This window comes from Nelumbo nucifera, chromosome 2, assembly GCF_055504915.1.
Source record: "Nelumbo nucifera cultivar China Antique chromosome 2, China Antique-T2T, whole genome shotgun sequence".
NCBI classification, from domain to species: Eukaryota; Viridiplantae; Streptophyta; class Magnoliopsida; order Proteales; family Nelumbonaceae; genus Nelumbo; species Nelumbo nucifera.
This window is the reverse complement of record NC_142650.1, coordinates 112,592,565-112,615,564: the sequence shown is the minus strand read 5'-3', so window position 1 is coordinate 112,615,564 and position 23,000 is coordinate 112,592,565. Positions and strand designations below refer to the sequence as shown.

The following is a 23,000-nucleotide window of genomic DNA, read 5'->3' as shown; positions in this document are numbered from 1 at the left end:
ACTCTGGGTTTAAGCCTGCCAAAAAATCAAAGACTATTATCCTCTATGTACTTCCAATACTGCTCACCATCTTCAGGGTCCTTCCAAGCTAGAGATTTCAAGTGATCCATTTCTTCCTAGATAGACTGTAGAGAAGAGAAATACATAACAACAAATCTCTCCCCTTGATGCATACTGCAAGCTTCCCTCCAAAACTGATACACTCTAGCAGTATTGTTAACTTGGGAATAAGTAGCAACCACCCAATCCCAGATATCCTTGGCAGATGGAAGAAACATGTAATTTCGGGCAATATGAGGTTGCATTGAGCAAATAAGCCATGACATAACAAGGGAGTTGTCTTGTTCCCACCTTGCAATTTTTGGGTCATCAGGACTCAGCATCACTTCCCTTCCTATGATAAATCCCAGTTTACCCCTCCCAGTAATAGTAACTTTAGCAGACTAAGATCACTCTAAAAAATTAGTTCCATCCAGTTTAACATAGATATCATACCACTGGAAATATCTGCAGTTCCTGGGAGCATGCCGGGAAACATCTAAACATCCTTAGATGGTCCTATATTCTAACAAGACACCTTTTCACCAACCAAAAAGGACCCCCAACACTTTAATCAAGGTTCGAGACCCAAAAAACTAGGTTACCACACGGTTAAGAACCAAAGGTAGCCCAAAAAAACTAGGTTGGTGGCAAAATAAAAGGAGAAAAAAATCACATAGTGCTCAAAAAATTACAAGACCACTTCTCGTCAATCCCAAATTGAAAAATGACCTGAATGGTCTAGGTTCTATAGCAGAAAAATATCATTAAACCTGTTGTACATGGCTTGACATCAGATCTAGAATTTCTATGATTTTTTCCTTAAAAAATCCACCAAAAATCATAGAAGCTTCATATGACGATGAGGGTCATACCAAAATTTTTCTAAAATCATGGCGAATCAAACTGTGCTGGTTTCATAGACTGCTGTAGGCACTTGTACGGACTGTTGACGTCATCCGACGGCCATCTGACGTTAGCAGTTCGCCTCTGGGTAGGTGATCAGTAGAGAACAACTCCCAGATGCTCTACCTAGCTTTGATACCAAGTTGTAGAAACTAGGGTTTGAAGAGAGAGGAAGAAGAGAAGAGAAGAGAAGAGGAGAAGAAGGGGAAGAAGAGAGAGGTGTGTGTTTGTTTCACAATTCATACCCTCAAAAGAATACATTATAATCTGAGAAAATAATAATTACAAGAAGGCCCCTATATGGGTGCTCAAATACTGAGAGAGTATAAGAAAGGAGAAAAAAAACCAAAAACACCCCTGTCTAGCCATTCTCAACACTACGAACTGCCTTTGTGCTATGCCCCTCAAGACAAGCCCAAACAAGTCTACGTTAGGTCTTAAATTCATAGTTCTCACACAAAAAGTAGTGATTTTATAGTTTTAATTGCTTTTTAAGAAGATATTTTATTAGGATGATTGAATGAACACATTACCAAATAGGGAGTTCTCAAAGCTCTGGCCCCGACACAGTCGCTAGACATAAAAAAGAAAAAAAGCTCTAGCACCTAGGCTGAGGCGCAAGGTGCCCTTTTCAAAGGGCTATGCCTAGGACCTAGGCAAGGCGCCTACCCTAAAATGCACCTCGTTTGTTCACCTTTTAAGTCACTGCATAATCCATCTGCTATAGCTCTAGATATATTCATTACCTTAAAAGTGCTTTGTTGAATAATTTTACCCTTCTTAGCCTCAAACCTCCCCCCTCCTTTGACCTACGGACCTCCCACTTGACCAAATGAAAATTTTTGGTCCCCCCCACTCCCTCTCATAGAAAGTCTCTCTAAATTTTCCCAATTTTCAAAGCAACTTCTTTGGGAACTCTTAAAGGGAAAGGCAATGTGCTGGTAGACTAGATAGAACACTCATTATGAGTGTGATTCTCCCACCCAAGGATAGATATTTGTCTTTCCATCTATCCAGCCTCCTCTCCACCCTTTCAATCAAAGGTTTCCAGATATTGATTGTTGTTTCCTTTGATCCCACTGGAAGCCCAAGATAAGTGAAAGGTAGCTCCCCTACCTTGCACTCCAGCACCTCTACATAATGCCTCACTTCCTGAACATTTATATTCCTAACTCCTATTAGACAACTTTTTTTCCAAATTCACCTTCAAACAAATCAACATTTCAAAGTTGGCTAAGATGATCCTTAACTTCAGAACTTGATTTACTGAAGCATCTAGAAAGATTAGCGTATCATCAATATATTGCAGGTGAGATATACACAACCCTTCATTTCCAACTTTAAAGCCTTCAATCCACCCCATCTGCACTCCTTTATTCATAATCAGATTTAAGGTTTCCATGACTAAGACAAACAACAAAGGGGAAGGTGGGCCCCCTACCTCAACCCTCTAGAAGCTTGAAAAAATTCTGATGACACCCTATTAATCAATGATGAAATGAACCCATTTATCCAGCCGCGCCATACCTCCCCAAAAACCATCAACCTATGCATCTCCTCCAAGAATCCCCATTCAACATGGTCATATGCCTTCTCAATGTCTAACTTACATACAAAACCTGGTCTTCTGCTTCTTATCCTAGAATCTATGCATTCAATTGCCACCAGAATCCCATCCAGAATTTGCCTCCCTTCTACAAAAGCCATTTAAATCTCCCCTACCACCACCTGAATAACTTTCCTTAGCCTGCCCACGAGCACTTGCCAATAATTTATAAGGACTGCTAATAAAACTTATTGGTCTGAAATCTTTTATATTAACTGCCCCACTTCTCTTCTGTAACAAAGATACGAATGTCACATATGCTCTCCTATCTAGAGATTTAGATTCCCAAAACTCCTTGAACATCTGCATGAAATCCTCTTGTAGAAAGTACCAGCATCTTTTGATGAAATTAAAGTTGAAGCCATCTGGCCCTAGTGCCTTATCTTCATTGATCTTTTTCAAAAACTCCTTCACCTCACCAACTTCAAGAGCCCTTTCTAACCAACCCATTAAATGATCACTTAGCCAATTTGGTTCCAGCTCCCCTAAGGACACCCAACTCCAATTTCTTCCTGTGTACAACCTTTGGTAATAGGAAACCAGTTTATCTTGAATCTATCACCTCATCTTCCACCTGAACCCTCATGATCAAATTCTTCCTTCTCCCATTTGCAAATGCATGAAAGAAAGAGATGTTCTTATTTCCCTCTTTCATCCATAGAGAACTAGATTTTTGCCTCCACCTAACTTCCTCAGAATTAGGCCCTCTAGTTCAGATTCCAAGACAGCCAACTCAACTTGGACCTCTCTCCTGAACTCCCCTTCTTTCCTTATTCTTTCTAAAATGGCCAACTTTTCCATAATATCTCCCTTTCTGCACTCTTCCCTTCCGAATGCTTCCTTTGTTCTCTCCCTCAACTCTTGTTTGATGGCTTGCATCTTTTTAATCACTTTTAGACCTATTGATCTTTCCACATGCACTTCCTTCCACTTACTTTCTACCCATTCCACAAAATTTGGTTGGAGTAACCATACATTTTCGAACTTGAATGGTTTGAAGCTTGTAACAACAGTAGAATTTTGTAGGAAAATTAGTTCGTAGTCTGACATCTGAATGGTCAAAGGTTCTTGAACTACTTCCCCCACATAATCTACCCAATCTTCAGTTAATAAGAATCTACCAACCTTCTAAGAATGGCTGGAACTTGGCCATTCAACTAGATAAACTTCCCTCCATTCAGCGGTGGATCTATTAGGTTTGTTTTATAAATTCTTCAAATCTCCTCATACCTAATGAAGTTATTCTATCTCTCCCTCAACTCCTGCTTGATGGCTTGCATCTTTTTAATCACTCTTAGACCTATTGATCTTTCCACATGCACTTCCTTCCACTTACTTTCTACCCATTCTCCAAAATTTGGTTGGAGTAACCACACATTTTCGAACTTGAATGGTTTGAAGCTTGTAACAACAGTAAACTTTCGTAGGAAAATTAGTTCGTAGTCTGACATCTGAATGGTCAAAGGTTCTTGAACTACTTCCCCCACATAATCTACCCAATCTTCAGTTAATAAGAATCTACCAGCCTTCTAAGAATGGCTGGAACTTGGCCATTCAACCAGAAAAACTTCCCTCCATTCAGCGGTTGATCTATTAGCTCATTGTTGTTTTATAAATTCTTCAAATCTCCTCATACCTAATGAAGTTCTTCTCTCTCTCCCCCCTTTATTTCATTTCTCCTCCTTACTACATTGAAGTCTCCACCTACACACCAAGGCCCATCCCACTTCTGCCTCAGCTCCCCAAGCTCCTCTCAAAACTCCACCTTCTCCCCCTCCTCATTTGGCCCATAAACATTTGGTAAACCCCATCTCCAGTCACCATTTACTTCTTGAAGGCAAACAAAAATTGAGAACAATCCAAGTACCTCCCCAAATGAATGAACCTACCCCATTTGTTCTCTTTTAGCTAGAAGATTAGAGTTTTCCCTTTTCATTTCAGTTTTTATCCTCGAGTGATTGCCTTTGGTTCTTAAGCACCTCTTGGATGAACTTTCTCAGCTATTTCACTTCTTTGATGGGTAGGACCACACTTGTGAAGGGCTCTATACTTCTTTCCATCACCTTGAGCTAATTAATGCTACTCTTTTTCGAACTTCTACATAAACCTTTAACCGTCTCTTGTTGTTTGGATCACGAGAACAATAGTTTCAATTAACCATCGGTTGTCATTGGTCATGGTTGTCACATGAAACCACCACACCACACCATCAGTCATGAACGTAAGAGGGTCATAGAAAGTCTTATAGTGAAGGCCCCACTATCAAGTGCTGAAAGACAGAGAAGGTTTAAATTGGCCATTTCTCGTTGAACAAACCAAAGAAGAGAGTCATAGAAAGTTGTAGTTGTATGAGATTACTAACAGCCCAAGCTGTGGTGTATAATCAATAGGAAATTAAGAAGGTGAAAGGAGAGAATGAAAGGAGAAAGAGAGAAGAGAAGAAGAATTCGAAGGAAGGGCTTCAGAAAAGAAGAGGATGCTTAATCTTCTGCCCCCCTCTTTCTATTTATATTAATTATGAAGTAAGGATAAGACTGGTTACATGGCAAAAATAAAATCCTAATAAAAGACTAATAACTAATTGTAGACTGACTTAAATAACTAATAGTTATATACGAGTATAGTAGAAAGAGGTGGGGACCGCATCAGTGGTTTCTGCACTCCCCCTTAAGTTGGGAATAGATGTTTGTCATTCCCAACTTGCATAGATCTGCTTCTAACTTATTCTTTGAAACTACCTTGGTGAGAAGATCGACAAGCTGCATGTTGGAGCTAATATATGGAAGACAAACTTCTTGAGATGCAACTCTTTCCCTAATAAAATGTCAATCCACTTCAATGTGCTTGGTTCTGTCATGTTGTACCGGGTTATGAGCTATATTAATAGCAGCCTGATTATTACAGTACAACATTAAAGGTTTCTCATAGGTAATACCCAACTCATCAAACTGTGAATTCAACCATAGTATTTCAACCACACCATTTGCCATGGACCGATATTTAGCTTGAGCACTAGAATGAGAAACAACATTTTGTTTCTTACTCCTCCAAGAAACAAGGTTACCTCCTACAAAGGCACAATATCCAGAGGTAGACCTTCTATTATCAACACAATCGGCCCAATCTGCATTTATGTAAACTTCTATCTTCATGTGATTATTATCCTTAAATAGTACACCTCTACCTGGACACCTCTTTAAATATGCCAATATCCTCTCAACAGCAAGTAGGTGGGTAGTTCTAGGAGAGTGCATATACTGACTAACAACACTGATTGTATAGTTGTTTCCCAACTAATTTTTGGAACATAGTTTTATCTTCAAGAGGCTCTCCACCTTTTGCACTAATCTTGTGATTCTGTTCAATAGGTGTATCGGTTGGCTTAACACCCAACTTTCCTGTTTCTTCTAACATATCAAGGACATACTTCCTTTGTGAAACAAAGATTCCATGCTTGGACCGAACTACCTCAATACCTAAGAAATGTTGTAGCTCTCCTAGGTCTTTTACCTGAAATTCTTGATGGAGAAGTGTCTTAAGAGACTCAATTTCACTGTTATCACTCTATATTACTACAATGTCATCCACATATACAGCAAGTAGGGTCAATGAAGTATCCACTTTCTTAATAAACAAAGTGCGATTTGATTGAGCCTACACATAGCAAACTTTTCAAGGGCTTGTCTAAATCTATCAAACCAAGCTCTGGGGGACTGTTTTACTCCATACAAAGCTTTATTCAGCTGATAAACCTTCTTACCTATCTTTGTACTATAAAAAACTAGGAGGTAACTTCATGTACACTTCTTCTTGCAAGTCTCCATTGAGGAAGACATTTTTAACATCCATTTGGAACAAGGGCCAAGAGTAACTGGCTGCAAGAGATAATAACACTCTAATAGTGGTCATTTTTGCTACTGGTGCGAAAGCCTCCAAGTAATCTATACCATAAGTCTGAGTAAATCCCTTGGCAACTAACTGGGCCTTATACCTTTTAATGTAACCATCAGCATTATGTTTCACAGTAAACACTCATCTACATCTAACTGGTTTCTTCCCTTTAGGCTGATCAACTAGCTCCCAAGTATTGTTTCTTAGAAGGGCATCCATTTCTACCTTCATTGCATCCTTCCACTCAGGAATGGTCAGGGCTTCCTATATTGTTCTAGGAATGGGAATATCAGCAATGGATGTAAGAAAGGACTTGTAAGAGGGAGACAGATGATCATAGGACAAGAATTGTGAGATACAGTGGGCTGTGGATGAGGTGCAATGGCATTTGCCTTTACAAACTGCAATGGAAAGGTCAAGGTCATTCAATGAAAGTGAGGGCTCAGAAGATGGAAATGGCTCAACAGCAAAAGCCTTATCTAAAATAGGAGATGGAAGAGATGTAGTACTTGGATTTGGATCCTCTGAAGGAATTGGGGCTGGCCTGGATTGCTGATGAACGAAATCAACCTGCCTCCACTGTCTGTGATAAACTCTCAAATCCTGACATTTTTGACAACCCTCCCCATTACACCCCTCTTCACTTAATGGAACAGGTAAAGGGACTTCTGATGTGTTAACCCAACCTTACTACTCTCCCCCTGAGAAGAATCCCTAGAGTAATAAGGTACATCCTCAAAGAAAGTAACATCCATGGATACAAACCTCTTTTCCAAAGTAGGTTCATAGCAGCAATATCCCTTTTGATTTTGCACGAAGTAGGTACAACCAAAGGTTTTAAGGACAAAAAATAGCTCTTTATCAAGATATAAAAGAGTGAATGAAGGTTTCATGTCAAGAACTTGTGAAGGGATTCGGTTGATGAGATACACAGCTGTGAGAATGGCATCTCCCCAGAAATGTATAGGCACATTGGAGTTAAATATGATACTTCTACCTACTTCGAATATGTGCCTATTATTTTTCTCAGCCACCCCATTTTGTTGAGGGGTATGAGGGCAGGTACTTTGATGGATAATCCCATGGTCAAAAAAATAAGAGGCTAGTGATGCTTTAAAGTATTCTCTCGCATTATCGGATCTGAAAATTTTGATTTTTACCCCAAACTGGGTTAAAATGATCTGATGAATGGTTTGGGTCAGGGTATGAACCTCATCTCGAGAATGCATTAAGTAGACCCAAGAAAACCGGGTGTAGTCATCAACAAACAACAAGAAGTATCTATACTCCCCATAGTAGTAATGTGATATGGTCCCCAAACATCGGTATGCAAAATGTCAAAAGGAACATTACTTCTCTTATTACTTAATGAATAGGTTGTTCTACAATGCTTTGCAAGATCACAACTTTCACACTTTAAACTGGACATCTGGATAGAATCAAATAAACTAGTAAACAATTTTTTCAAAGACCTAAAGGATAAATGACCCAATCGGTTATGCCAAAGCATGACTTGACCAATAGACTGATAGATTCCATTTGTCTCACGGCCAGTCCCAATCACCTTCCTTGTCTCCAAGTCCTAAAAACACATCGATCAGGAAAAAAGGTTACCGAGTAATTCTAGTTTTTAGTAATGTTGCTAACTGAAAGTAAATTGGTGCTAAGTTTAGGAACATGCAGAACAAAAGACAGGGAAATGACACTAGATAACTTGATGTCTCCCGTGCCAGAAATGGGAACAAATAATCCATCAGCAATAAACACCTTGTCTTTACCAAAGGATAAGTGATAAGTAGTAAATAGTGAAGGCAAACTAGTCATATGATTAGATGCATCTGAGTCTATTACCCAACAATGCTTAGTGTTACTTGGAGTTGAAGCATGATAAGCTGAGGCCCGTGTATCTAAATGAGAAAATGCTGAGGTGGGAGGAGCTGATGTTGTGACTGGCTGAGATGATGATGCTGAATTACCAACCTCCTTTTCCAACTGAGTCAAGGCAGCTCGGACAACAGCTTGAGTGTCTAGTAGTGTTGCTCTTGTGCTTGATGAGGTTGCACAATCAGTGGTAACAACTGTATTAGCATTCCCCTTTTTGTTCCTAAGTTTTGCTGGAACTAGGTTTCTTTGGTATGCTTAGGTTTCTTGCAATATTCATATATTAGGTCCTTCTTGTCTTCCTTCTTCATATCTCTCTCCTTATCTCCCCAAACTTGGGTTTAGTTGCTGCCAATCTTGATTCAAGTGGCGAATGCTGTAACATAACTTTCCTTCTACTTTCTTCACTGTGAACTAGAGAGTAAGCTTGTGATAGGGTCACACTGTCTCTTATTAGAAGTTGTTGTCTCAAAATTTCATACTCAGAATTCAGACCAGCTAGAAACTCAAATACCCTATTGGTTTCAACTTGCTTTCTGTAGGCCTATGCATCATTTTGGCTTTCCCACTCAATTGTTTCTAAGTGATCAATCTCATGCCACAAGGATTTCAAGGTGGAAAAATAAACCGAGACTGGCTTCTCTCCTTGCTTAAGGTTATTTACCTTACATTTTAGTTCATAGGCCCTAGCAACATTGAGGGGTTGGGAGTAGGTTTCTTTCATGATATCCCAAATTTCTTTAGTTTCTTTTGCCTATAAATAATTTCAGCTGATATGTGGCTGCATGGAGTTACACAGCCATGTCATAACTAAATAGTTCTCCTGAACCCATTTGGTATATATTTGGTCCTCCTTGGCTGGTTCCTTGACATCTCCTAGTAAATAATTTAGCTTTCTTCTACCCCCAATAGCCATAATGGCTGATTGGGCCCACTCTAGGTAATTTGACCCATCAAATTTTATAGTGGTAATTTGAAAACTATTCTTAGGTATGCTACCAGCACCACCAGCCCCTAAAAGGTTTTCCCTTTGGCTCTTAAACTCCATTCTTTGTCAAGAAAAGGTTAAATAATGCCTCTTGTATCATTGAGACTAGGTAATTACACCCAGAATTTGCTATCAATCAAACCTAAGGTCAAGAAACAATACATTTCAATCACTAAGACTGGGTAATCTCACCCAAAATTTGTTAACAACCAAACCTACTTTATCCTTCTAGGTTGGCAATACACCCAAAAAGGTAACCTTCCAAGAACAACTTAGAGTGTAGGGCTGAAACTAACTGCAGACTTAAAATTGGTGATAGTCAAGAAACTAGAATCTTGAACCTATAACCAATCAAAGGTCAAGAAACAAGCCAAGAACACAATCAATAGCAAGAAAAGGGGGGGATCTCTCAGCCGCACCTCATAAAGTAACCAAAAACTATTCTTTTAATGTCTCAAGAATAGTTCAGGAGGAAAAAACTTTCAGTCGAACCTTTGAAATAACCAGAAAAGGTAATATTTTAATAGATCGATATCAAAGATTAACTTACTTCAACAAAACTCTGGCCGCAACCTTCAAAAATAAGTTTGAACCCTAATCTTGAGGGTTCTTCCTTCTGCCTTTCTGGATGCAACCTTCAAAATCAAGTCTGAACCCTAATCTTGAGGATTCTTCCTTTTGACTCTTCCTAATTTCTGGTCATCCTCCGATGCTTCACCAACAATCTCCAAGATTCAACCGCTGATCCCTTTTGCTAGAAATTTTCCAACCCTAGGAAATTCTTATGCAGCCGGCCATGTCAGACTATCATAAGATTTCCTAGGTTGGCTCTGATACCATGTAGTCGTATGAGACTACTAAAAGCCCAAGTTGTGGTGTATAATCAACAGAAAATTAAGAAGATGAGAGGAGAGAATGAGAGGAGAAAGAGAGAAGAAGAGAAGAAGAATTCAAAGGAAGGGTTTCAGAAAAGAAGAGGATACTTAATCAGCCGCCCCCTCTTTTTTTTTATATTAATTATGAAGTAAGGATAAGACTACTTACATGGAAAAAATAAAATCCTAATAAAAGACTAATAACTAATTGTGGACTGACTTAAATAACTAATAGTTGTATACGAGTACAATAGAAAGAGGTGGGGACCATATCAGTGGTTTCTGCAAAAGTTAATATAAGGATAGAATTCAGATCTCCCTCCCTTGTTTTTCTGTCTTTCTCAAACACTAAGCAATGCCTAGGCAGTCACCTAGGCAACTAAGAAACTAAGCACACACTTGTCATCTAGGTTCGCCTTGGCGCCTTTAAAACTATGCTCTATTTTCACAAGTGAACTCTTCACTGTGCCATTAAGTGCCATCACCATGCCCACGTCATGCCATTAGAGCATCATTAAGTGTGTATTGGGTGGGGCAATACATGTATTTTGTATGGGGGGAATGCCAATGGAATTATTATAATTATCAGTATGACTTTTCACCACTAGTGATGTTTCCTTCTATCACTCTCCCAAAAGCTTAACTTACTTTTGAGGGAAGGTAGGTAGTTGAGTGGTGCCAATACCGTGTAAAGGTTAAGCATGAGGTCCCCTCGAACAAACTTGTGTGTTTATGCTTGTCATCTTTTGATGCAATACAAAGTGCCTTTTGACTAATTTGTGTGCCATCATTGTTGTTTGTTTCCTTGTTTTGTAGGCTTACTCGACCCAATCAAGTGCCACACGGGGCCTTGTCGACTAACCTTGTGACAGTTGGTATCAGAGCAAGTTGCTCTTTGGTACATCGCGACCCTTGCATAGCGACACTAGTGGTAGTGCAATGAAGCATTACAAGGACATCATGAAGGAGATCGAGCATGGACTCTCCCCATTCCGCGAGATCAATGATGCACCTGCTAATGATGTCGTTAAAGACAAGGCACTGAAGACCCACACATCGAAAGCAAGCAAGCATGAGAAATCCACTAACAAGAACATGGTCATTGACATGTGCATGCTACTTTGCGAAGCCACCGTAGGCGAGATGCGAGATCGGGTGGATGAGCTCCATCAAAACATTGAAGCCATCAAGAGTGCATTGGTGGAAGTGGAAGGCCACCTGAGTGGGGTAGTGGACAAGGTCCGTGACATACTGAATAGCATGCTCAAGAAAGTTTGCAGCACCACACGCCAACAAGAAGGAAGCTCATCCCACTTGAACATCCAAGACAAACTTGATAGTTTCCAATCCCAACTCGATCGAATGAGAAGCGAGTGGGCAACATGGAGGAGATCCATGCCCTCTCTAATGGCCATCCAAACCCAATTGAATGAAATTAGAAAAGAATGGACTGCTATGAAGACAGCCATGTGTACTTCTGCCAACATCCAAACCTAGCTAGATGAACTTAAGACGGAGTGTGCAATTATGAAAAGAGCCATTGCCAATCAAGCCAGCACCTCAACCATGATGCTCGAGAACTTGATAATTTCTTGTGGCAAATGGAACAATACATTGCGGCAGTCAACATTGGCGATCGAACAGCTCAGGTACACACAACAGTTATGTATTTGACAAATGTTGCTATGTTGTTGTGGCACAGAAGGTGCATCGACAAAGAACGAGGTCTACACATTGTAAATACATGGGCCAATTTCAAGCGGGAGTTATAGAGACAATTTTACCCGAAAAAGGAGGAGTACCTCGCCTGCCACAAGATGAAGCCTCTCAAGCACGGTGACTCGCTCCACAACTATGTCTAGGAGTTTTCAGCTCGTGCCTTGGAGATCATCGACATGTCCGATAAAATCCTGTTATTCAACTTAATGGATGGGTTACAACCATGGGCGAGTTAGAACTTCAACATCGAGGCATCCAAGACCTTGCTACCGCCATGGCAGTGGTTGAGCAGCTGAATGAGGTGAGACTATTGGATGATGAAGCAATCTATCTTCCTAGCCCACGTGCACCGAACTTGGGTGGGGGAGATAGGTAACCAAACTCCCCTCGAGAAAAGCTGTCCTACCACAACTGGCCACCCGAGTAATAAAAATTAAAGAAGCCACAAGGAGATCGAAGTTCATACAGCAATAGATACCATGAAAGACTAAGTCATTCTCCCACTTGCAACATTTATAGGGAGGAACATCTGACAAAGAATTGCCCAAAGCGAGAGAAGCTGAACGCTCTTATTGCTTAGTGATGAGAATAGAGTGATGGGGAGCGGAGTACACAGGCACTGAGAGTGGGGCCTTCAACTCTTCAATGCAATTCTTAAGAAAGGGGCTACATCAAGATAGCTCTTCTCAGCCAAAAGAGGGTCGAGGTATGTTAAGCCTGGGCGGGAGGCTAACCAAGGTCCTAGTTGACATAGGGGCCACTCACAACTTCATTTTTATTATGGAGGCCAAGCAACTTAACTAGGCCATTTCAAAGGAGCCAGGTTGGCTTAAAGCTATCAATACAAGTGCTAAACCCATTGAAGGCATGGCTTGCAAAGTGAGAATTCAAGTCAGCACCTAGGATAGGGAGATTGATCTCTTTGTCATACACATGAATGATTTCAATGTGGTACTAGGCATGGTTTCAAATGTCGCAAAATGTTGCTAATGTCACCCAACATATGTCGATGTCAAGGCTCACTGACATGAAAATGGATGGTAATATAAAAATTACATTATTTTGGTCAACATTTCCTATATTTCGGAAATGTCGACCAAATCGGTCCAAATAACCCAAAAAATGACAGTTTTTCCCATTATGTCTACAGGATGTCAATAATGTCAACAGGATGTCGACTAATGTACATTAATAATATAATATATTAATATATTATATTATTATAATATATATAGTATATTAATATAAATTATTCCATTAATATTTTTTATTTAATATTTTAAATAAAATATTCATAAAAAAGAATTAACAAAATATAGAAACAAAAGAATAAATTAATTAGTTTATTATATAAAATATAAAATATTTTTAAAGTAATAAAATATTAACTAGTTAGTATTTTTTAAAATATTTATTAAAATCAGAAAATGTTTATTAAATTTTATAATAAATCATATTCTACATTTAATATAAAAAAATCAGAATAAATTTATTAAATTTTATACTAAACCATAATTTATTATAAGTTTAGTATTAAAAATCATAATAAATTTATTAAGTTTTATAAGAAATCAGAATTTATCATAATCTTAATACTACAAAAAGGAGAATCAGTTTATTAAATTTATAATAAAACGTAATGTATTATAACTTTAATATTTAAAAATCAGAATAAATGTATTTCTATTTACTAGTGTTAAATAAATATATTAGAATTTATAATAAATCAGAATTAAAAATAAGAAAAGAAAATATCAGATAACCTTGTAAAAACATCAAAATGCATAATAAATCAGTAAATCGTCATTTACTAATTTGTTATTGATCTTAGTTTCTTACCTTTATATAATGATTGGGAATAAGATAATAGTCTAGAAATATGTATTAATGCTTCTTTTATCATTTTACAAAATATCATTGCATATTTCCACATATTTCATAATATTTCCACAATGCCTCTAATTTTTACAATATTTCCCTCGACATTTCCGACATATGTCCTATATTTTGGTAAGCGACATTTCCATCGACATCGACATTTTAAACCTTGCTGACAAGTCAAAGAAGCAAGTCTCAGCATTGCAACTTTTCCATGAAGAAGCCATGTTTGGAGCCAATGACAGGTATGCAGTAGAGAAAACCCCTACTCATGCTGCTAAGACAACCAAGGTGGAGTCTAGATGAGATTGCAACAAGAAGCAACCACCCAACAAGCCGTCCTTACTATTTCAGTAGCAGCAACCACCATCGTGCCTACCATCAGCCATCAAGATCAACAAAAGACCCAAGGTCGTCTCCAGCAACAACCACACCTACTATTATGCCAAATAGGGAGAGTAAGTGCAACCCAATCCAATTAGGGACCACACCCATGGAACCAATGCTCCAAAAATTCAAACCATCATTTTGACCAATGCTGGGATTTTTGGAGCCATCCTTGGGAAAACTTCCATGGGAACCAATGCTCCAAAAATCCAAACCATCATTTTGACCCAACCCTAGCTTCAACTTTTCCTACCAACAAATCGGAACATCTAAATTCTTGCCTTGAAGCCACTAGTAAGGGACTTAACTTAGGAGCTAGCCATAGACTCTCCCAACATAAAGAGCACCTTCAAGCCTTTCGTCCAACCTTATGCCCGGTTCTTGGAAGAGACAAAGTTTGTGGAGAAGTTGAAGAATCCTCCATCAATAGCAGATACAAGCAGCTAGAAAAAGCCAATCTTCGAGGACAAAGATTGAAATGAATGGGGGAGACTGTCACAAGTGAACTCTTCGCCGCACCATCAAGTGCCACCACCGTGCCCGTGTCATGCCATAAGAGAGTTATCAAGTGTGTCTTGGGTGGGGCATTATATGTATTTTGTATAGGAGAAATGCCAATGGCATTATTGTAATTATCAATCTGATTTTTCACCACTAGTGATGTTTCCTTCTGTTACTCCCCCAAAAGGTTAAGTTTTATAGGGGAGGTAGGTAGTTGAATGGTGCCAATACCGTGTAAAGATTAAGCACGAGATCCCCTCGACACAAACTTGTGTGCTTGTTCTTGCCATCTTTTGATGAAATACAAAGTGCCTTTTGACTAATTTGTATGCCATCATTGTTGCTTTTGTTGCTTGTTGCCTTGCTTCATAGGCTTACTTTACCCATTCGAGCACCGCATGGGGCCTCGTCAACATTAAGGCATTACAAAATCAGTCCCATTCTTACAATCTAACTTCACAATACTAATCAGAATTAATCATCAATTTCCCTCTTGGTTTCAACCCACTAGAGAGGCAAAAATATCAATGAACACCTATCACAGCACCCATCACTAATCACTAATCAGTTACGGCCTTCCAGAAGAAACCTTAATCATGTCAATTGTAAAAGGAGATCGCTATACAGATCTTTCAACATTCTTGCTCTGATACCATGTGAAAAATTGTATTACAGAAGCATCGAAAAGAATAGAACTGAAAGAGAAAGAAAGAAGAGAAGAGAAGAGAAGAGAAGAGAGGAAAAGGGATAAAACAGCCGAACTGATTAGAGAGAGACTAGAATCACTTGATATCCTCTAAGCAATCGGCCCAACATTATATTAAATTTAAATAAAGAGTAGAATTACAAGTATGCCCTTATTTATGAAAAATAGTGCACTGGAGTGTCCCTATTCTATGATAGAATTACTTAACTACCCTATTGCTCATGTACAACCAAAATAATGCTCTTCCAACAGAAAGAAATAAAATATTTTAGAAAGCTGATTAGCTTAGTTGGTTAGAGTATCATGTCATTAATATGAAGGTTGTAGCCTTGTACATACATGTCTAACATAGGTAATCATATCAGTATCATAGACATGGTTTAAAATGTTGACATATTTTCAAATATTTCCACAACATATTACCATTTTTATGGATACTGACACAAAATACTAGAATTGGAATATCCCCAATATATGAAGGAATACACAAAATGGTACCATAACATGTTGAGCTAGCTAAGTGTTGCAAATATGCACATTTTATGCGTTTAAGTTTGTTTGAACTTATTCTTTTATGTAGTTTTAACTCTCAAAGTCTATAGAATAACTTTAGAATGTAGTATTTTGTCTATTAACCTCAGATTCTTGGATGTGTTTGATGGTTTGGAACAAGACAATAATTTAAAACAGTTTTTTTTTTTTTTCATTTGAAGAGCTACACAACAGGGGGTTGCCCATTCCCCAACCCATAACCCTCCAACACAGGTGCAGGCAGGGATTCCATCCCAAGTCTCCGCTATGACCAGCAAGAGACCTTACCAACTAGCTGGTTGGCACCTTGCAATAATTTAAAACAGTATTTCTATGTTCTTTTATCATTTCATCAAATATCATTTTATATTTCGGCATATTTTAATGTTTCCACCATGTTTATAATTTTTACAGTATTTCCATTCAACATCTCCAACATCCTTCTTATATTTAGATGACCAAGATTTACATTGACACTGACATTTTAGACATTGATCACAAACGGATACACCCCAAAAATAGTAACCATGCATTCAACATAAAATTCAAGGTTAATCCATCAAAACAAAGCAATAATCCAGGTAAGGTACACCTAGGTTCAGATTGCTTGCATTCCACAAAATGAGCCCTGTCAATGAACTTAAGTGCACCCAATGTAAATTACACATTCAACATAAAATTCAAGGTTAATCCATCAAAAAATAGCAACAATCCAGTTAGGGCACATCTAGGTTCAGATTACTTGAACTCCATTATATGAGCCTTTCCAATGAACCTAAGTGCACCCAAGGCATTCAGATGGCTATCATCAGTTAAGGAATCATCTGAACGACCATCTGAATTATACAAAAAATTCTGCTAGAGTACATAAATAGGAGGATCATCTAAAAAGCTTTATAGAGGACATCACTTGGTGCAATGGTAAAATCTTGGGCTGACAAGAATGAGAATTGGGGGGTTTGAGTATGAGAGCAGCCATTTTGTGCCCCCAAAAAATTTACCAAAGGTTAGGTTTTCATCCATTCTGCCCCTCCCAAGACCTTCGATAGCCAGGACCATCATTGGTTAATGGCTTTTATCTAGTAAGCCTCCTAATTAAGTATAACAATAGAGCTAACAGTAACCACCTGTTTCTTAAATTGAATCTAATGTAACACAATACTGAAAATATAAAGAATATCCTTGATCTTAAGAAACTTACATTTGATCCTTGCAAGAAATTAACAATTTCCTGTAAATACACATGACGACTTTTGCTAACCAAAACTGCTCATTTCTCAACTCCTTGTAACACCTTTGCTCAAGAGTACTTGTGATCTGCAAATCAGTTACAGAACTTCCATAAATAGAGAAACAATGAAATCACAGTTGCTTGTAGAAGTCATTGTTTGATTTTGTCAATTAATTCCTAGGTTAACATAACTCAGCCTTAACCCCATCTATTTGTAGTGAGCAATTAATTGATAGATTAGACTGACGCAAACTATTCGTATCTAAAAAAGGGCCATCAATAGAATACATTTTTCTTTAATCACCAACAAGATAAAATTTTTTAAAAGCAAGAAGGATAAAAATTATGGTTCCCACTCACCCTCAAAGACAAGAATAACATAAAAAAGCCACATGGCTACCATACAACATACAAGTAAAACACAAAGTGTAAAAAGGAGAACTCTACTCTGTGGGGATAATCACCCAGTGCTGCTCACTACAGGCAATTCTACCCTGAGCCAAACCATTTGCAGAGAACACATGAAATACATATCCGACAACTATATACAGACATGCAGAGAACATATGAATTTGTATGGAAAAAAATAGATGTACAGCTCCCTATATTAATTTAAAAATATTTTAATGGCTCTTATTTTTACTCTTTCATAAGAAACTAAAATATCATTATTGGTCAAAATGATAGTTGAATAATCCCAGCTTTCATTCCCAAAAACAACGGAAGAGATAACGAATTATCCATAACCAAAATTTACCATCTACTATAAAAAGTAAGACCACCCCACCAAGGAAGCTAACATGTATAATAATCAAAAACAAAACAACAAAAACAATATCCCAATTTTAACCAATCTGAATGAGTTTTTATCTTTGAGTACCAAGGCTCTAGCTACTCCTATGAAGTGTCACAAAGATGATGTATCCAACTGATTACCACCCAAGTCTCCTTTGATTTAATGCATTCTAATACTTCATTTCCAGATAATTTATGAAGGCCATGGCAGATTCCCACATCCACTCTAGTATTTCCAAGGAAGAAAATGCCACATTCCTTTGCTTAATTGTGAAGAAACAAGGTAAAACAGTTCTCAAAAACTATCAGCCTGTAAGTTTAATCAGTAGTATTTACAAGATAATAGCCAAAGTGTTAGGTAGTCATTTAATAAAAGTTTTAAGCAATATCATTTCGCCATAAAAAAGGGGCCTTAAGTGATGGTAAGCAGATTTTGGATAGTTCTTTAATAGCCAATGAGTACATTGATTCAAGGTTGAGATCAGGACAGCTGGGCTTGTTGTTTAAACTGGACATGGAAAAAGGCTATGGCAATGTCCAATGGGAGTCCGTGGATTATATGCTTCAGAGGATGGATATGTGTTTAAATGGAGGAGATGGATCCACTCATGCCTCTCATCAACTATGTTTTCTTTTATGGTGAATGGATCTCCAAAGGCCAATTGTCAAGGGTAGGGAGCTTTGCCAAGGGGTCCTCTACCATTCTTGTTCATTATAGTTGCAGAGGCACTGAGCAAGTTGGTTAGAAGAGCCTTAAAATAAGGATGGATTGAGAGTTTCATGGTAGGGGAGAGCATCCCTTAGAAAGCTTTACTGCAGTTTACAGACAATTCAATTATTTTCTCCAAAGCCAGACACAAGGATATTCTCTTTCTTCACTGATTATGAGCATCCCTTAGAGCATCCCTATTGGAGATGTATCACAGATTATGAGCTGGAAAATACTCTTGGCTGCCAAAAAGGTGAGCTCCTCTCTAAACTTGTTGGCCTTCCATTACGGGTCAAATATAAATTAAAAGAGTTGTGGGATCCAGTGATAGAAAGATTCAGTAGAAAGATGGTTGGCTAAAAAAAGTAACAACCAAGGCTGGAAAAGTCACCCTAAAGGAAGATTCCTGTTCAATATTTGCAGCCCTTGCTTCAGTTCTTCAAACATTAGAGAAAATCCTAATAGAATTTCTATGGGAGGGTATGGAAGATAGCAAACGGCTTTATCTTGTGGCTTGGAAATTGGAATCAGGTTTGCTTACCAAAATCCAAAGGTCTTTTGGGAATTACACCCTTTGAGGCTGTCAACAAAGCATTAATGGGGGAGGTGGCTCTGGAGGTATGGGTATGAGAAGCCTGTGGAGGAAGGTAATACAAGTATATAAGTGAGTCACAATTGGACTATTGGTGGAACTCAGCTTCCTTATGGGACTAATATCTAGAAAGAAATATTAAAATTGAAGCAACTTTTTGGAGTAATATCAACTTCAAACTAGGAAATTGGGAGTAGGTTGTATTTTCAAAACACTCTTGGGTGCGAGATCAGCCACTATTTGTGCTCTTCCGATCACTTTTTTATGTTGGCCCAAAATAAACAAGTTGTAGTTAGAGATTATTATGAAATCTTAGGGAATCAGGAGGCGTGGACTCTCAACATAAGTTGCAATCTTAATGATTGGGAATCAATGGACCTCCTAAGGCATGTTATAAATGTTGCAACAGTACTATATATACCCCAATCAGCAGGATTGCATGTGCTGGAAGTTGGAAGCCTTGGCAAATTCATTATAAGATCTTTCTTCAGATCACTGAATCATAGTGATGCTGAAAAACCACCCCTTGGACCTGGATCTAGAAAGCTATATGGTCTTTGAACTTTGAAGGTGAAGTTCATTATGTGGTCAGCAAATTCTGAACAAATTCCAGTAACTGAGCACAAGATTCATCAAGGAATCTCTATTGCAAATCATTGTGCCCTTTGTTAATCAATGTGGAAAATGTAGCTCATCTTTTGATTTGGTATCCAATTTCAATTAGATTATTATGCCAATTCCTAAATCTGTTCAGAGTGGATCTGATGATTCCAAAGGATCTCCCTTCTCGGATTGCATCATTGCCTTCTCAAGCATTAGTAGGAGAAATAATGTGCTATGGCAGCTGGACCCAAGAGCTCTATGCTGATCTATATAGATACAGAACAATAAAGAGTTTTTGATTAATCAAGCTTAGAGGTAGAAAGGCTGGTTGGGAATCCAACTTACATAGTTTCGTCCAGTCTAAGAAGACTTGGAATTTTACTTTTTGTAATCTCTTTTAAGGGAATCCCTCCCTCCCTCCTTATTAGGAGAGATTGAAGTTGATATAGAAGAATCTATGATGTTATATTGTGATAATCAAGTAGCAATTAACATTACTCATAACCTATTTCAGCACGATAGAACAAAACATATAGAGGTGGACAGACATTTAATAAGAGAAAGAGTGACATCTGCAGAAGTGTGCCTACCATATGTTGCATCTAACTTACAGCTAGTTGATATTCTCACAAAAGAAGTTACAAGAAACAAGCATGAACATGATCTACGCAAGCTGGGAATATGTAACATTTACTCCCAACTTGTGGGGGAGTGTTGAAATTCAGTAGTTTTTTATGTTTTTCTTATACATAATCAATAGTTATTGTAATTGAGCCATTAGTTAGTATTGTTGGGCCCAAGGCCCATTAGTTTGTGTTTCTTTTTTATTACTTTTTGGGATTGTTTGTAAGTTGTTAGCCGTAGCCACCCTATTAAGGGCATATTAGTCTTTGTAACCAGTACTTTTAATGAGTATATAAGACAACGAGTGGGGCGGCCAGATTATTATTGGCTTCTCCCCATCTCTTCTTCTCTTCTCACTTAAAACTCTCTCTTTCTCTCTTCTACTTGACTTGTAATCAAATCAGATAATTGTTTTTTCCCTTCTACTTGACTTGATTGTGGACCGTGGCAGGAGCCCATTGGTGTGTGGAGGGGACTTTAGGAGTGGCTCGACTGGTCGGACCATCTTCTTGTGCAGTCCAGCATGTCATCCCTCAACTGTGACCTCATAGTCACATCTCACCATGCATTGGGAACATCTCCCATGAATAATAACACGAAAGTATGAAAGATGTTCTTGATACATGGTAGGATGTGCTTGTGAAGTCGGTGTGAGGAGCAGATCCAAACTTTCTGGCCAGTCGTGCACTTTGGTGGCCAACTTCTTGAAATCCCCCTGATAATCTTGAACGGAATCCATCTGCTTGAGTTTAGATAGGATCTCATCGTAATCCTCATACACGTTGGTCCAGACCGAACGCAAAGGGCATCTGTGAAGTCGGATCATGAAAACTAAGGATGTATACGCCTAAACCACTGATACCACAGTATGGCGTCTCTATCCAAGTGGATAGATGTGGCGGAGACCCTTTAGTGGTCCGGTATCCAGTGGTACTCGAATATTGCTCTACTTTGAAAATCCAAGGGATTGGATCACCCCCTGCATATGAAGGAAAGTCAATCATAGCTGTCTGTCCTGTTCATGGCCCTCCCCGCCAACTGCTGCCATGGCTGGATTCCTCCTGGTTACTCTTCTTCTCGCCTGTTGCCAACTTATCCCATGGGGAGATCAGAACCGTCAGAGCCTACTTCATCTCCTTCATATTGGAAGCCATTTTATGAAGGCCGACCTCCAGCCAATCCACCCGGTCATCTATTGAAGTTCAACGTATGTTAGGCATCGTCGGCAAAAGAGAAACTGTAGTGATACCATAAATGGTGAGATCTTCTCACCTCAGGAGCCTCTTCTAGGGGCTCAGCCTCCTAAACAGTGAATATAGAAACGAGGGAGAGATGGGAAAAGAGAGAGGGATAAGGGAAATAATTCTTTCTTGTCTTTTCCCAGATCAGTCCAGCACCCTTATAAGAGCAGGTTGTTGATATAAAAATTATTCTAACTAACTGACAGTGCTGTTATCATATTATCATGCGCTTGACGTGGCTGATGTGGCCTTGCTGGCAGTGACTGCATGTGGATGTCCCATCTGCCTATGCCTATGTCCATAGACTATTTCGTTGTGGGGCCTAGGCCCAATAGCAAACAGGGGATAAAGCCTGACTAAACAAGGGATAAAGCCTGACCCATCAACAACAAACAAAATATTACTAAAAGAAAGAAAAACAGACAGAAATATGGAACAGTAAGCATAAAGTCCAATGTTATTTTTGCACCTAATATGCCTTGGATATGGAAAGACAACCTAAATCTGCTCCTTGTATTAGTATTCAATAAGTTGAGGTTGGTCCAGGGCCATGCTCTAAAACCTGGTTTAGATTTTGGCCCAGCAATTTGGGATAAGATCAGGCCTCATCCCACCTTTAACCAAAATAAAGTAGACTGGATGGACCCAGGCAGACTTGGATTCAACATAACAAAGCCTAATATACACCTCCTAGGCTCAAAGCTTTTTCTTTCCCTACTGCTTAGGATGCAGTGTTTTCAAGTGCATTTTATGCCCTTCTGTCTCCCATCTCCTGTATATTTTCATCTCAGTAGACCTTTGTTGATTATCAAGAAAAGAAGGTGGAACCAAGTCACAAATCTTTTTACATGAAAATGACTGCAAGGTACCTTTGGGATGCGCATAGGATTCTTTGAAGCATATTCACATAATTTGCTGATCTTTCTATCATTGGGTTCTTCATCCTGCCAAGTACAAGACAGAATATCAGAACCATGGGAAACATTATGGCAAAACATGTTGCAAACCGTAGGGATAATAGTGTTAAAAAACTATAAATTACCCATGCTTAATTAAAAAATAACCTACAAGAATGATGTACTAGGCTGTTGCAGGGAAGTCAGATTAAGAAAAAAAAAGTAACTGATTAAATTTAGGTAAAGAGGAGTCCAGTATATTTGAAACTGGGAGGGTAAGTCAGAAAATTCCATATTGGTTTGACTCTCTGAACATTTCGCTCCCTTGTCTCTTTCTCACTTACACCTTTTCCTAGAAGATCTGCTTTACAAGATGGTATCAGCACAAAAGATCTGATCAA

The 23,000-nt window shown here is 38.6% G+C and overlaps 1 protein-coding gene across 4 annotated transcripts in view; it reads right to left on the bottom strand.

The window, feature by feature from the left end:
* Positions 1–23,000, bottom strand: part of LOC104585894 (protein SEMI-ROLLED LEAF 2-like) — a 132,022-nt gene that overhangs the window by 106,604 nt on the left and 2,418 nt on the right. For 2 of the 4 annotated variants that reach the window (XR_016083023.1, XM_010242924.3), the window contains exons 3-4: positions 22,573–22,647; positions 17,110–17,225 (exon numbers count right to left, since the gene is read on the bottom strand). Coding sequence is in view for 2 of the 4 variants with exons in the window: in XM_010242924.3 (XP_010241226.1) it covers positions 17,110–17,225; positions 22,573–22,647 (191 nt within the window). In the remaining 2 variants the exon portion in view is untranslated. Of the gene's footprint in view, positions 1–17,109; positions 17,226–22,572; positions 22,648–23,000 lie in introns of those variants that run through there. The other 2 variants (XM_088899195.1, XM_088899196.1) reach the window with 1 other exon arrangement.